The 15,615-nt window shown below is 35.9% G+C and overlaps 1 protein-coding gene across 4 annotated transcripts in view; it reads right to left on the reverse strand.

Annotated features, from left to right (window-relative positions):
• LOC136038227 (transcriptional adapter 3-like) overlaps window positions 1-1,836 on the reverse strand; it is a 91,569-nt gene extending 89,733 nt beyond the window's left edge. For all 4 annotated transcript variants that reach the window (XM_065721322.1, XM_065721323.1, XM_065721324.1 and 1 more), the window contains exon 1: window positions 1,745-1,836. In XM_065721322.1, coding sequence (XP_065577394.1) covers window positions 1,745-1,784 — 40 coding nt within the window. In that variant the 5' untranslated portion in view covers window positions 1,785-1,836. The remainder of the gene's footprint in view (window positions 1-1,744) is intronic.
• Window positions 1,837-15,615: the final 13,779 nt, after the last annotated feature.

A 15,615-nucleotide genomic window follows, 5' to 3' on the forward strand; every position in this document is an offset into this window, starting at 1 on the left:
AATTAAAACTATTAATGCATTTTCATTATTTAAATCCCATGGGAATTTTATTGTGGGAACCATGGGAGATTGCTCACAGAACATTTTTTTCAATTCTTTGTCATTATGAGTACAATTCTACAACTCAAATCAGAGTTGGTCATTTAATTTCAAGCAAGATACCCATTACAAGAAGGTTTAAATAGTGGTCAGTGACTAATCCTATAATTTCCAATGTAAGTCTTTATTTAGCTATAATGATTTTACATCCTTTGGTCACTCTAGATGGCCTTGATATCAGTCATATTTCATATGTTGATGACCTTCTTTTGTTAGGTGAAAATCTATCTGGGTTGCAGGATGCTATGACCTAATTTCTAGGAGATTAAATTCACAAGGTTAACCATTACACTGTCCAAAACTAAGTTTTTAATTTTTGGTATCAACCAACAGATTAGAGGTCCTCTCTCTACTAATATAGATGGGACAGTAGTTCTAGAAGAAAAGTCTCTGGTATATCTTGGCTTTCCTTATGGCAAAACTCTTCTTGATACAAAACACCTCATAATTCATAGTCTCAAAGAAAAAATTAAAAAGACATATGGAGCACTTGCATGAGTCAGAGGTCAGTTTGACCTATGTACACTAGGCCACCTTTATAATGCACTCTTTGACCAAATATTTCCTTTTTGGACTCTGTGTATTCTTTTTTCTCTAGTCAAGAAAAAAACCATAAATTCATTATATTTTCAATTTGCAAAGTTTTTTTTTATGATTACCTCTCTGGTATAGGAACAGCCAAATGTCATTAGTATTTAGTATTTTTACAAAAATACCTTTATATGAATAGTAAAATTTTTAACCTTCCAATGCTATTGTTAATTAGCTAGTCTATTATTTGTCACCTTCTTCTAATATCTATATTTTATAGTGTGTTGAACTGCTTGTATTTCTTCCTCTTTTTATGATTATGTTTGTTCTTTTTTTTTGTTAATTTCTCATAGTTTTCTAGTTATGTATTTTCTAGTCTGTATGTTTTGTGTGTCTTTTTTCATTTTCTAATCAGAAGCAAGTCATCAACCTACACAAGGTAAGAAACATCTGCATATAATTTGAGCCATATATTTGATTATTAGGGGGGCAGTTGGGGTAAAGCATAGCCTAGTAAAGCTCTATTCAAAATATATTACAGTAGCTTATATTATTCTGCATATTATGGAGTAAGAATTGTTTTCTTAACATGTTTCCTTCTCAATAACCCTTCATCCAGAACTTTAGCCTACTCAACTGATCTTTTGCCTAGAGGTATATCTGGTCTGTTTACATGGATTGGGGTAAAAATCATCATAGCAGCAAAAATTATTTGAAATATTTGAGAACAGTAGGCTAGTAGGCTAGGCTAAATTAGATGATAGTCTCATTGTTCTTTAGTTAGCCTATGTTTCTGCATACTATGAAGTAAAATTGTTTTCTTAACATGTTTCCTTCTCAGTAACCCTTCATCTAGACCTTTAGCCAACTCAATTAATCTTTGGCCTAGGAGTAAATCTGGCCCAATTATGGGGATTAAAGTAAAAATCATCATAGCAACAAAAATTATTTGAAATGTTTCAAAACAGTAATAAATTAGATGATTGGTTTATTGTTCTTATTGTTTATTATAGCCTAATTACTTTCCTTTAAGGGGCGATAAATATATATTGTTAAAAGCCATTTAATAGATTCATTTACTCTACAGTTAAATTCTGTAGTTTTACAGACATACCATTGGCTAGATTTAGAAGTAGTTCTCTAGGATTAGACATAATTATCAGTCTCGAAACGAAAATTTAAATATCATGCCTTTCGTGCTGTGTTACAATATCATACAAAGAGGATTATGCTTCCTTGAGCCTAAAATTATGCTTTTTGGACATATTTTTGCTACGTTTCTATATTTTCCCGAAATATAGAAATTGATCACGAAAAATTTGATCAGTTAAGACAAGTGGAATTCTGTCTTATCTTAATAAAGACTCTGAATAGAATATAATCTGATAATAATAGCCTAATAATTTATCTCCAGCCCGCTAAGGGAACAAAAGCGGGGTATAAACAAAGGCAAAGAAAAAGGTAAAGTAGCATAGAAAATAAGTAAAAAGGCTTTTTTATATCCAGGGGAAAGACCTTGGTTCACAATTTGGTTCACGTTTTTCGTCTTTTTTCGCAAGTCGTCTTTCTTCTCCAAGCGGTTGGCGGCATTTAAAAAACATAGTGTCTTACATCATCATCAAAGTTTTACTTCAGACACATTAAAAAAAAAGGAAAAAATGCGGTTCATATTCAATGATTTTCGTCATCGTCGCTTTTGGATCTAACTTTTTGACCAGGGGGTGGGATGGCTACGTAGAGGTTCTCGGAATTGTGAAGCTTGATATGATTGTCTGTAGGGACATATTTGTAGCAAACTGTATCTTTTATTCTTAGTCGCGATTTTGTGACCAGCACGGCTTCAGTACTTTCTTTCTTCAACCTATTTCACTTTTTTGTCTTGACATCACTGATCCAAGAAAAAATTATTTCTGAGTCTGCGTTGCAATGCGGTAGGGAGAGCACTTTCTCGGTGAGTTCCGCCAGATCTGGAAAAACTCTTTCGTCGGTAAAGTTTCTCATTTCGTCTATTTTTCTCCACATCAAATCTGTAGTAATTTTGCTCATATCTATCTTTTCGGAGTCACTAAAAGCATATGGCAGGTCGCGCCACCGGGATTCAATATTTGTGAGTTCTGGCATGAGACTGGGAAATTGTTTCACTACGACACCTAGTGACGGAATACTGGTTCTTTCAGTTCCCAGGGCCATCTGGGGATTTACAAACTGAAGGGACTTCAAGAAAGGATCACCGTGTGGGAATCGCTTGAGCGATTGTGTCGCTGCGGTAATGTAGAAACCTAAACACCTTTTTCGGAAAGTGCTCACGTCCTCGAGGGTTATTTTACCACTCTGCACTGATGTCAAAAGATATTGGGCACACTCATCTCCTAAAAAGACGTCTTCTAATAATCGGAAATGACTCGGGTTTGACGGATTGATCTCTGTAGAATCTCTTAGAAACCTTTCTTGGATGAAGTTACTACATAGAGCCTTGATGAAAGTTTCACACTCAGACTGCAAATCTCTGATTAGAATCTTTGTCGATTGGAACAAGGCGTTGAAGGAGTTGAAATCGTTGAGAGCATACTTAAGAAAAAGCAAATACGCTTTCGAGAACGGGTTTTTCATTCCTAACAAGATTTTGTCTGCAGCAACTTGGCGGTCTTCTGCTGAAGCTAGCATGAAAAACTGTTCAAGAGCACTCCACAGATTGAGAAGTCTCGCAATATACTGGTGAGCAGCAAGCCATCTCGTGTCTGCAAGTTTGAGCAGCCTGTTCAAGGTTGTTTCATAGTACTTCTTAAACTCTATAAAAATCACAGTTCTTTTTGAACTTGAAGAAACGTAATTAACAACCATCCTCTCAAAGTCATACACATTCTTTGGTATCTCGACTGTAGCGGCAACAGCACATAGATGGGCTGAATGGCAAATACATTTCAAAAGCACCAAGTTCTTAGAGTCCTTTGAGTCATTGAGCTTTTGATAAACGGAATTGTTGGCCCCAACCATCAAAGACACGCTGTCACAGGCCAGACCATCAATATGGTTCAAAGATAGATTTTTGCTAACGAAAAACTCTCTCAACTGCGAAAAAATACCATCTGCAGAAAGATTGGTAGATTCAAGTCTGATCATCCCGAACAAATCAGTGCAGATCTTCCCATCACTCTTCCTGGCGTATTTTACTAGAACACACAAGTATTTATCCAGTGTATTGTCGGTAAATTCGTCTAGTAGTAAACTAAAGAACGAGTCTTTGAGCTCTGCAACTATCTGAGAGTTTTGATCCATGTGTAGAATTTTCTTTGTGATAGACGTCACTTTCGTTCTACGAAGCTCCATGTCTTGGAATACTTTCGAATCTTTTGTTATTACTTTCAGTGTCTTGCATCATTGCAGAGCAAAATTCCCTCACTATTCACCACCACCAACAACATGAAACTCCCCTAAATCTCAAAATTTCCTCAAACAATCATCTTCACCAATCCAATCCAACCAATCACCACATGTCTTTAAATTGAAATATCTTGCGTGCGATTTTCTTTGCCATAGACCGTAGACCACAGGATCAGAACAAGAAATACCAGATGGTTCATAGTCTGTCGATATGCCGAAAATTTTACTTGAGTTTGGTTGAAAAATTCGATAAACCATCTTTGGTGTTCGTTTTATTAATGTGACGTTATGAGTTGTTCAACATCGTCTTATATTATGCTACAATTATGCTATCTTAAGGAGGATTATGCTTGGATGCTTTTGGTTCCTAATTATACTACGTTCCGTATGATTATGCTACATCTGGCAACACTGCGTTCGTCTACCATCTATAAATGTCATGCAAGTATTCACCGGTTGCTTCCAATTTATTACCCTTGGTTATACTGCTGCGTTTTCACCCTAGATAAAATGTACATTGATATAATATAAGTGTTGTCTGTGGCTTTCACTGAAAAAGGGCGTCATCTGCAAATACTTATCCGTCACCTGGCGTCTGTTCCTGCTTTTTGATGGGTTGACGCATGATTTAAAATATTTCAACTCATCGGTTAAAACACATGTAGCGAAAAGCTTAGCTTAAAAATTCAATAGATGGATTATTGTGAGAAATATTATAGCTCTGAGATGCATCCTAATAATAAATGAATAAAATCAACAAGTTAAAGAGCTGTTGTAATTCCGTAACTCTTTTATCAGTAAATCAATGGATTACCCATGGGCTCGCCTCTCTCCGGGTTACTGGCTAATATTTATGTAGAGTATATTAAAAATTGGGCGTTAAAATCGTATTTCTTGAAACATATCTTTTGGGGAAGATGCATGGATGATATAATTTCACTTTGGGATTACGGGGAAAATGAACTTAGGGGTTTCTTAGATTACCTTAAAAATTGAAATTACAAATAAAATCTCATTTCTAGATGTACTAAATATTCATAGGTTATATAAACACAATTTTACTATTTACAGAAACCAACACAAAACAAAAGATATTTACATTTTAAGACAAACCACCCCCCACAAGTTAGGAGAGCTGTCGTAGTCTTTCTCGTTGATCGTGTCCTAAACATTTGTTTTGATTCCTATATCACAGCAGAACTAGACTTTATCAGGGACATACCTTTTGGAAATGGGCATCCTCTTTTATTTATTAATAACACAATTAACCGTAAACTGAAAAGACACTCCCATAAAATCAATGGTAGTTTACCATGTGAGAATCCCACTAAGCCCTTAAACACAAATACCTCCCATGTATTCCATTACGATGTATCCCAAAAACCACTATGAATCTTAAAACAGTCTGCACACAAAATAATCTGTATCTTGTTTTTACCAATAATTTGAAAATAATAAATCTCCTAAATTCTGGTAAAGATAGAACTCCGGCTACTCGCCAAAGAGGAGTCTATCAAATACCATGCGATTGTGGCAAATTTTATGTACGTAGAACTCACCAGAATTTAGAGAAACGCCTACAACAGCATAAAGATGATATCACCAAAGCTCTATATTCTAATATTGCTTCTGTTTCTTTTGATTCTGATTTAAAAGCCATGTATTTGAAAATCCTAGCCATAAAGTACTTTTTGAAGAATCCGCCCTTAATAGGAATGACCTATGCACAAAGCAAGTAGTTCAAGAAGCAATTGAAATCAAACTTAAGATTAACAATAATATTTACTCATATAGGGACTTGGGAGAATATTCACTAAAAGTTCTACAAATAAATTTACTTAAAAACGATCTTAAGAAATATTATATAAACCAATAGATATTAACACAGAACCTGTCATAAATAGACCTATGAGATCAGCAGCCAACAAAGCAAGATTAGCACTAAAACGTGTTTGTAATCATTCTTTCTTATTTCAATGAATTGCCTCGTGCCATCTCAATGTATTTATCAGTCCTGGTTTTATTTAGCTGAAGTAAGGACATTGGGACGGTTTTAGGGAAAAACAATTTCATTTTAGTTATATTGGTTGTATCCTGTTGTAAGTTTTTCTTTTTATATACTTATGTTTTGCTGAAGACAGGCCTTGGACATAGGGCCGAAATATTCATTCTAATTTGATTTCCACTGTCTTGCGAAAAGAATTCCCTCTTGTTCTTCTTGTTTTTGTTGGTTGCATTTTGATGTCCTGGGAACTGCTAAATACCCAACTGGTAAGGAGTTTAGAGTTTTAGTCACTAACCTTATCTATTTTTCTATCGTTTATCTAAGACTCCAAACAAATAGATTGATAAATATATTTTTGTCATGACTGGAAGTGCTATTGAACCCGAAGAACATTCTCCTTTCTCCGTCATTAGTCTTTAAGATGTACAGTAAAAGGGAAAAAAGAAGGCTTAATTAATATTAAGAACAATTCCTATACAGAAATAACTGATCAAACAGTTTGGGGTAACGAACTGTAGTAAGGAGCGACCCGGCTCAATAGTAACCAAAACTCTAAAAAATAGAATTTGGATACCAATAGCTATATCAGAAGAATCACATTTTAATGCTGATTTTAAATATATAAGTTTCATCAAGTCTAATCTTACCTATAAAAAGTTATGAGCCTGAGAAAATTTGCCTTATTTTAGAAAATAGGGGAAAACAACCCCTAAAAGTCATAGAATTTTAACGAAAATCACACCATCAGATTCAGCGTATCAGAGAACCCTACTCCTACTGTAGAAGTTTCAAGCTCCTATCTACAAAAATGTGGAATTTTGTATTTTTGCCAGAAGGCAGATCACGGATGCGTGTTTATTTGTTTGTTTTTTTTTTCCCAGGGGTGATAGTATCAACCCAGTGGTCCTAGAATCTTGCAAGAGGAATGATTCTAACTAAAATGAAAAGTTCTAGTGCCCTTTTTAAGTGACCAAAAAAATTGGAGGGCACCTAGGCCCCCTCCCACGCTAATTATTTTCCCAAAGACACCGGATCAAAGTTCTGAGATAGCCATTTTATTCAGCGTAGTCAAAAAACCTTATAACTATGTCTTTGGGGACGACTTACTCCCCCACAGTCCCCATGGGAGGGGCCATAAGTTACAAGCTTTGAGCAGTGCTTACATATAGTAATGGTTATTGGGAACTGTACAGACGTTTTCTGGGGGATTTTTAGGTCGGGGTGTGGGGGGGGGGGGGTGTTGGGTTGAGAAGGTGGGGTTATGTTGGGGGAACTTTCCTTGGAGGAATTTGTCATGGGGGAAGAAAAGTTTCATGAACGGAGCGCAGGATTTTCTAGCATTGTTTAAAAAAACAATGAAAAAATAAATATGAGAAAGTTTTTTCAACTGAAAGTAAGGAGAAGCATTAAAACTTAAAACGAAACAAAATTATTACGCATATGACGGGCTCACCTCCTCCTAATACCTCGCTCTTTACGCTAAAGCATTTCTAGTAATTTCAACTATTTATTCTACGGCTTTTGTGATTCAGGGGTTATTCTTAAGAAACTGGGACAAAGTTTAAGCTTTAGTGTAAAGAGCGAGGAATTGACGAGGGGCTGAACCCCTTCATACACGTAATAAAAACATGAGAATACAGAAGTTTGTTACATAAGCTAATTTGTAAGTTACGCATATCTGTTACTAATAAAAACATTGGTAAAAAACAAAAAGTTCAGGTTGCCTTTTTAAGTAACCAAAAATCGGAGGGCAACTAGGCCTCCTCCCCCGCTCCCTTTTTTTCTCATAATAATTCGATCAAAACCACGAGAAAGCCAATTAGCAAAAAAAAAAAAATGCAAATTTCGTTTTAATTATTCATCTGCGGAGAGCCAAAATTAAAACATGCATTGATTAAAAAATGTTCAGAAATTAAATAAGAAAAAACAAGTTTTTTTAACGGAAAGTAAGGAGCGACATTAAAACTTAAAACGAACAGAAATTACTTCATATAGGAAAGGGGCTGCTTCCTCATCAACGCCCCGCTTTTTACGCTAATTTTTTTCCTGTTTTAAAAAGTAGAGTTAAGAGAAAGAGTCAAACTTTAGCGTAAAGAGGACACAGGGAATATAAATGACAAGCGGGACACTCAAAGAGAAATTAGAGACTGGGACATCGGGACACAAATGACGACAGGGACACAGGGAAAATAAATGACGACCGGGACACAGGGACACAACTACAAAGGGGACGCCGGGGCACAGGGGGATATATAAATGACGACGGGGACACAGGGAATGTTCGATTAGCAATCACCATCAACAAAGCTCAAGGGCAATCATTAGAATAATGAGGTATAGATCTGAATACGGATGGTTTTTTCCATTGACAATTATATGTTGCATGTTCAAGAGTCGGTAAACCTGACAATCTATTTATATGCACAGACAATGGGACAGCGAAGAATGTTGTATATTCGCAAGTTTTACGTAGTTAAATATATATAGATATATATATATATATATATATATATATATATATATATATATATATATATATATATATATATATACCGGGGGGGCAAAGAGGGGATATATAAATGACGACCGGGACACAGGGAATGTTCGATTAGCAATCACCATCAACAAAGCTCAAGGGCAATCATTAGAATAATGAGGTATAGATCTGAATACGGATTGTTTTTCCCATGGACAACCGGGACACAAATGACGACCGGGACAAAGGGAGTATAAATGATTACCGGGACGCTCAAAGAGAAATTACAGACCGGGACACAAATGACGACCGGGACACCGGGACATCGGGACACAGGGAATATAAATGACGACCGGGACACTCAAAGAGAAATTACAAACTGGGACACTGGGACACAAATGACGACCGGGACACAGGGAATATAAATGACGACCGGGACACAGGGACACAACTACAACGGGGACGCGGGGGGGCACAGGGGGGATATGTAAATGACGACGGGGACGCAGGGAATGTTCGATTAGCAATCACCATCAACAAAGCTCAAGGGCAATCATTAGAATAATGAGGTATAGATCTGAACACGGATTGTTTTTCTCATGGACAATTATATGTTGCATGTTCAAGAGTCGGTAAGCCTGACAATCTATTTATATGCACAGACAATTAAATATATATATATATATATATATATATATATATATATATATATATATATATATATATATATATATATATATATATATATATATATATATATATAAAACTTGGAAAATATATTGCAGCTGAAAAAGGCTCTTTTCATAAGTTATTTTTTCGTACTAAAATCAATTCAGAATTTATTCATGAAGGATAAAAAATGAATTTAAAACTGAAGTTTAGGAAAGTGAAGTCTTTTGTCACTGAGTGTAATCGGCTACTAAGTGCTAAATAGCATAACATACTCCTTTCTGGACCTTTTTTGATACGTTTGATTAATCTGTAAGAAATTGTGAACTAACACCAGAGGCTCCATTTTTGTAAAGCCTTTATTTTTAAATACTGAACTTTTGATCTTTTCAAGAGTTACATTGTCTTTTCTTTTTCTTAAATCATGGAAGTGTTGTGATGCCAGGACATGGCTTACGACCACACGTGCGTCATGGAACGTATTTACCGGGACAAGTACCTTATTTTTGGAATTCTCCTAACTGTACCTAGAGTTGAGGGGCAGCTGCACCTATGTTGTCATGCGAAAGTCCCATCCATAATGGGATTTCATTAGGGCTGCTCATAGAGTAGGGGGTGCCCGAGGCAAAATTTATTACGCTCTTAATCCCGACCCAAATATGAATTAAAAAAAATTACTTTTATGCATTAATCTCACCTCAGCAATTTGTATCTGTTACTTAGAATACTACTTTCAAGCTTGCAGGATTATCGTCACCATTGTCAGTCTTATCAAATTTCTCCTATTTTATTATAGAAATGATTTTATTACGATTATTTCGTTCCTTTCTTAATTAAATTAAAAACAACTATGTCTATGATTTTAGAAATATCGGGGAGACCATAGGTTTTGATATTTTAAACAATAGAAAAAGACTGCTGATTAAAGAACAACAACATTATGTCAATTAATCAATCAATTTATTGACACTAAAAGAAAAAACTATTACAAAAGTAACTAGGTTACTAGGTCCAAGAAGCTTTGCTTGAATGCACCACAGAGAACAAGAATAAAACACTTTTGTAATATATATATATATATATATATATATATATATATATATATATATATATATATATATATATATATATATATATATATATATATATATATATATATATATATATATATAAAGCTTTATTACAATAAAGTCCTAATTAAGGATTTTTATTTTATCATTCTCAATGGCGAGAATTGCCAAGAAGTTTAATCTCTATTACGATACTGATCCGCGGAAATAAGTTTTTATTAACTACAGCTTGCCAAACCTTCGCTCACCACTGTGGACCACTGTCCTATGTCACTGGTATTGTCAAAAGTGTGCAAAGTTCTATCGATAGGTTCATTAAAAGATCCTTTCTATCATTTGTCATTGGGATTGCCACCTGTAGCACGAAAGTGGTGTATTAGCACTATTTTAATGTGTGCCGTGTACTAATGGTTGCTAAAATAGTACTAAAATAGCGCGAAAGTGCTATTTTAGCACTATTACAGTCCATTTTTTGACTATAGCACCAAAAATCGTTGTGTAGCATGCCCAATTTTGCAATTGTAGGGCTTTAGAAACTGACCATGAAGGCAACACTGATGTGTAGAGCTTCTTAAGGTGTTATTGATTTTTTGTGCTCCTTGTTGAAAGTAGTAATAATAATAATAATTTTATTTTTGCCCGTTCATACAAAAAACAGAGAAAAGCGGAGTAATACAAAAGAAGAAAAGGAAAAAGAAGAACACTCAGCATCAAAGAATAAAATTAAGTAGTCACTTCTTCATTTTTACTGGTAGATCAGATGTAGAGGAAAAACTCAAACATTGTTTGCAACGCTTTTTTTCCCATTTTTTCTGCATATTTTGAAATCTTAGAACGAATATGTTCCTCTCGTAGAGCGGGTATCACAGCAAAAGCTTGAGGTATTTGCAGTATACAGATTGGAGTTTTAGTCTGTCAGTTTGTGTGAAACGCTCCCATAGTAGTGATGCATAAATTACGTGAGGGAGGGCAACCGCCACGTAAAGCTTTGCAAGAATATTCCTGTTTAAGCTAAATTTCGTTTAAGCTAAATTCGAGTGACTAGCTTCCCGTAATTTGAACTAATAGTCTCTGTAATTTTCTCGATTATAAGTGAGAACTTCTGACATCTTGGCCGTACGTTACTCCCAGGTACTTCATGGTATTTCCAGGGAAAATTTTCATTTCCTCAACTGTCACGTATGTAGGGCCACTGCTTTGCTGCTTTCTTGCCGCGGGACAAAATTCCATAAACTCCGTTTTAGGTGTATTGACTCTTAGACCAATACTGATCTGGCATGCGGAGGATGTCTCCAAGGTATCGCCATCTACGTTGTCGTACAACGGTTGTGATATCTGGCTGGTCTGTGCGGGTACGGATCTCGTCGTTGGTGACACGGTCTCTCCAGCCGATTCTAAAGATTTAGCTAAGACAGTTATTTTCGAAGGCGGTAAGGCTTTTCTCCTGTTCTCCTGAAAACTATGTAGCTAAGCATAGGAATAAGTGAAGCTGAAGAGATGATGTTGGGCGAAGAGAAGATCGATCGAATGGACAGCTGGCTATTCCAGCTAGTATTACTGGAAGCTACAGCGATTACAGTGGTCAGGTATGGCTCTGAAGCGTGGCCACTCCAAAAAACGAAGTAGGATTTGCTAAATTTTTTTTCCAGAGAAATTGCCGATGCATTGTTCCGGGCACCTTCCCCCTGATGGTATCTCAAACAGTAGGCTGTGCAAAAATTTTGGGTTAATACCACTTTCTAGGGCTGTAATGAGATTAAGGTTGAGATGGCTTTGCACGTTCTGCGGATGAAGGATGACAGATTACCGGAATTGGCCTTTTCGGTCAACAGTAAAGGACTAAGCGGAAAGGAGGTCGTCCGCGATTGGGGTTTGAGGATGTCCTAAAAAAGGATTTAAGGGAAATGGAAAGTTCTTGGGAGGGTGTAAATAGGGCGGTTTTCGAGTAGATTGGGATGGAGGAGGAGGGTGCTTAGCTGTTTCGGCCTCAGGTGGCTTGGTCCTGTAGTAATCTGTTAGAAGTAGTAATATTAGCAGCAGAGTTCTTGGTAATTGAAGCTGCATCTTGGGGGGTTTTAAATATCATAGTGAAAGGGCATTAAGCATGGATTTATTATCGGAATAAAAAAAGAACAAATTTTTAAAATTGAAAGTGAGGATCAATAGTAAAACTTAAAACGAACAGATGTTATTCTGTATGTCAGAGGGAATGCCCCTCCTTCGACTTTCACTTTTTAAGCTAAAGTTTTAAAGATCTTTATAGATACTACTCATTCAAATTTAGCGGTCCTTGTGTTTGAGCAGTCTTTCTTAAAGCGTTGTGACAAAAAGGCAAAATTTAGCGTAAAGAGTGAGGGTGAGGAAGGGGCAGCCCTCCTAATATACGGAATAATTTCTGTTCGCCTAAAGTTTTAGTGTTGCTCCTTACTTTCAATTGAAAAAAATTTCTTTTAATTTAATTTCTAACCGTGTTCCAAGTCATGCCAAGGAAACCCATTCCTCTCCCCCATCCTCGTGCAAAATTTTTCCAGAAAAGCTATTCCGGGAACTTTCTTCCACACGGAAAGTTTTTCCCTAGCAAAATCCCCTCCCTGCAGAAAATTCTGTCAAAACAAATTCCATGTTTATCCCAAGAACACATACTATATGTAAGCAATGAGCAAATTGATTGCATAACTTACAACCCTTTCCTCAGTGGCTACGGGGATCTTGGAATCCCAGAATGCGTAGCTATTAGACCTTTCAACTAGTGCCGAGTTATATGGCTATCTCAAAATTTCAATCCAATATCTTTTGTGAAAAAAGAGGCGCGGGATGGGGGATAGTTGTCCTTAAATGTTATTAGTCACTTAAAATAGGCACTAAACTTTTGATTCCTGTTCGAATGAGCCTTCTCCCGATTTTCTAGGTCCATTATTTCGATATAATCATCCATAAAAAAAAGAAACATATATCTGTGATCTTTCTTCTGACAGGAAATGCGAAATTCAAAATTTTTCAAGATAGGATCTTGAATCCTCTATTACAGGGTTCTCTTATATGTTGAAACTGATGATGTAATTTCCAGTAAAATCACTTAACGTATCAGTGGTGTTTCACTCTTTTTTTTCAAAAGTCAGACGAATTTTTTCAGACTCACGGGTTTTAATGGTTAACATTAAACTTAATGAATTTTATGCATTTAGAATCATCATAAAAAGCCAATCATTTTGATGCATCATAATAATTGGATAAGGGACAGAGTAATACTTTTAATCAAAATACAGTTCTTTTTACAGTTTCGGTTACAATTGAGCCGAGTCGCTCCTTCCTTACAGTTCGTTACCACGAATGTTTAATAATTACCAGAAAAGGTGCTATAGGCGCTGTAAAGGAGCATTTTAATAAGTGATAGGTAAATCAAACAGTTCGTGGTAACGAACTGTAGTAAGGAGCGACCCGGCTCAATAGTAACCAAAACTCTAAAAAAGTGAATTTTGATATCAATAGATACATCAAAAAAATCGCATTTTAATGCTGATTTCAAATATATAAGTTTCATCAAGTTTAAATTTACCCATAAAAAGTTACGAGCCTGAGAAAATTTGCCTTATTTAGGAAAATAGGGGGAAACATCCCCTAAAAGTCGTAGGATCTTAACGAAAATGACATCATCAGATTCAGCGTATCAGAGAACCCTATTGTAGAAGTTTCAAGCTCCTATCTACAAAAATGTGGAATTTTGTATTTTTTGCCAGAAGACAAATCACGGGTGCGTGTTTATTTGTTTTTATTCCCCAGGGGTCATCGTATCGACCAAGTGGTCCTAGAATGTCGCAAGAGGGCTCATTCTAACGGAAATGAAAAGTTCTAGTGCCCTTTTTAAGGGACCAAAAAAATTGGAGGGCATCTAGGCCCCCTCCCACACTCATTTTTTCCCAAAGTCAACGGATCAAAATTTTGAGATAGCCATTTTGTTCAGCATAGTCGAAAACCATAATAACTATGTCTTTGGGGATGATTTACTCCCCCACAATCCCTGGGGGAGGGGCTGCAAGTTACAAACTTTGACCAGTGTTTACATATAGTAATGGTTATTGGGAAGTGTACAGACGTTTTCAGGGGGATTTTATTTTGTTTGGGGGTGGGGCTGAGGAGAGGGGGCTATGTTGGAGGATCTTTCCTTGGAGAAATCTGTCATGGGGGATGAAAAATTTAATGAAAAGGGCGCGGGATTCTCTAGCATTACAATAAGAAAACAATGAAAAATAAACATGAAAACTTTTTTTCAAATGAAAGGAAGAAGTAGCATTGAAACTTAAAACGAACAGAAATTATTACGCATATGAGGGGTTCTAAAAATACTTTAGCATAAAGAACGAGGTATTTAGGAGGAGATAAATACCTTGCTCTTTATGCTAAAGTATTTTTAGTAATTTCAACTATTTATTCTACGGCCTTTCTGATTCAGGGGTCATTCTTAAAGAATTGGGAGAAAAGTTAAGACTTAGTGTAAAGAGCGAGGTATTAACGAGGGTACAAACCCCCTCGTGTACATAATAAAAATATACGGTTATAAAAGTTTGTTACGTAAGTTAATTCTTAAGTTACGTATATTTTTTACTAATAAAAACGTTCGTTAAAAATTAAAAGTTCTAGTAGCCTTTTTAAGTAACCGAAAAATTGGAGGGCAACTAGGCCTCCTTCTCCACCCCTTATTTCTCAAAATTGTCTGATCAAAACTAAGAGAAAGCCATTTAGCCAAAAAAGAATTAATATACAAATTTCATTTTAATAATTTATGTGCGGAGAGCCAAAACCAAACATGCATTAATTCAAAAACGTTCAGAAATCAAATAAAAAAAACTGATTTTCTTAGCTGAAAGTAAGGAGCGACATTAAAACTTAAAACGAACAGAAATTACTCCGTATGTGAAATGGGTTGTCCCCTCCGCAATCCCTCGCTCTTCACGCTAAAGTTTGACTCTTCGCCACAATTCTACTTTTTAAAACCATTAAAAGCTTTAGCGTAAAGAGCGAGGGATTGCGGAGGGGACAACCCATTTCATATACGGAGTAATTTCTGTTCGTTTTAAGTTTTAATGTCGCTCCTTACTTTCAGCTAAAAAATCAGTTTTTTTTTATTTAATAGCTAAAAGGAATGGTCACAATCATTGGTAATACAGAAACTGACCGAAAATTTTTACCTGCCTCAAAGACTTAAGAAAACCTTTGCTGATGGCTTGGAGGGAAAAACCAGAAGGAGCTTACCTTACTACATGTTATCTATGTTGTCTTCTGTATGGGTCGGTTACAAATTTTTACGTGTATGGTATTAAGAGTTCCAAGAAACATAATCATCCAGCACTATTAAAAACATACCTGGCAAAGAATAACAAGAAAAA

Source organism: Artemia franciscana, chromosome 17 (genome assembly GCF_032884065.1).
Source record: "Artemia franciscana chromosome 17, ASM3288406v1, whole genome shotgun sequence".
Taxonomy (NCBI): Eukaryota; Metazoa; Arthropoda; class Branchiopoda; order Anostraca; family Artemiidae; genus Artemia; species Artemia franciscana.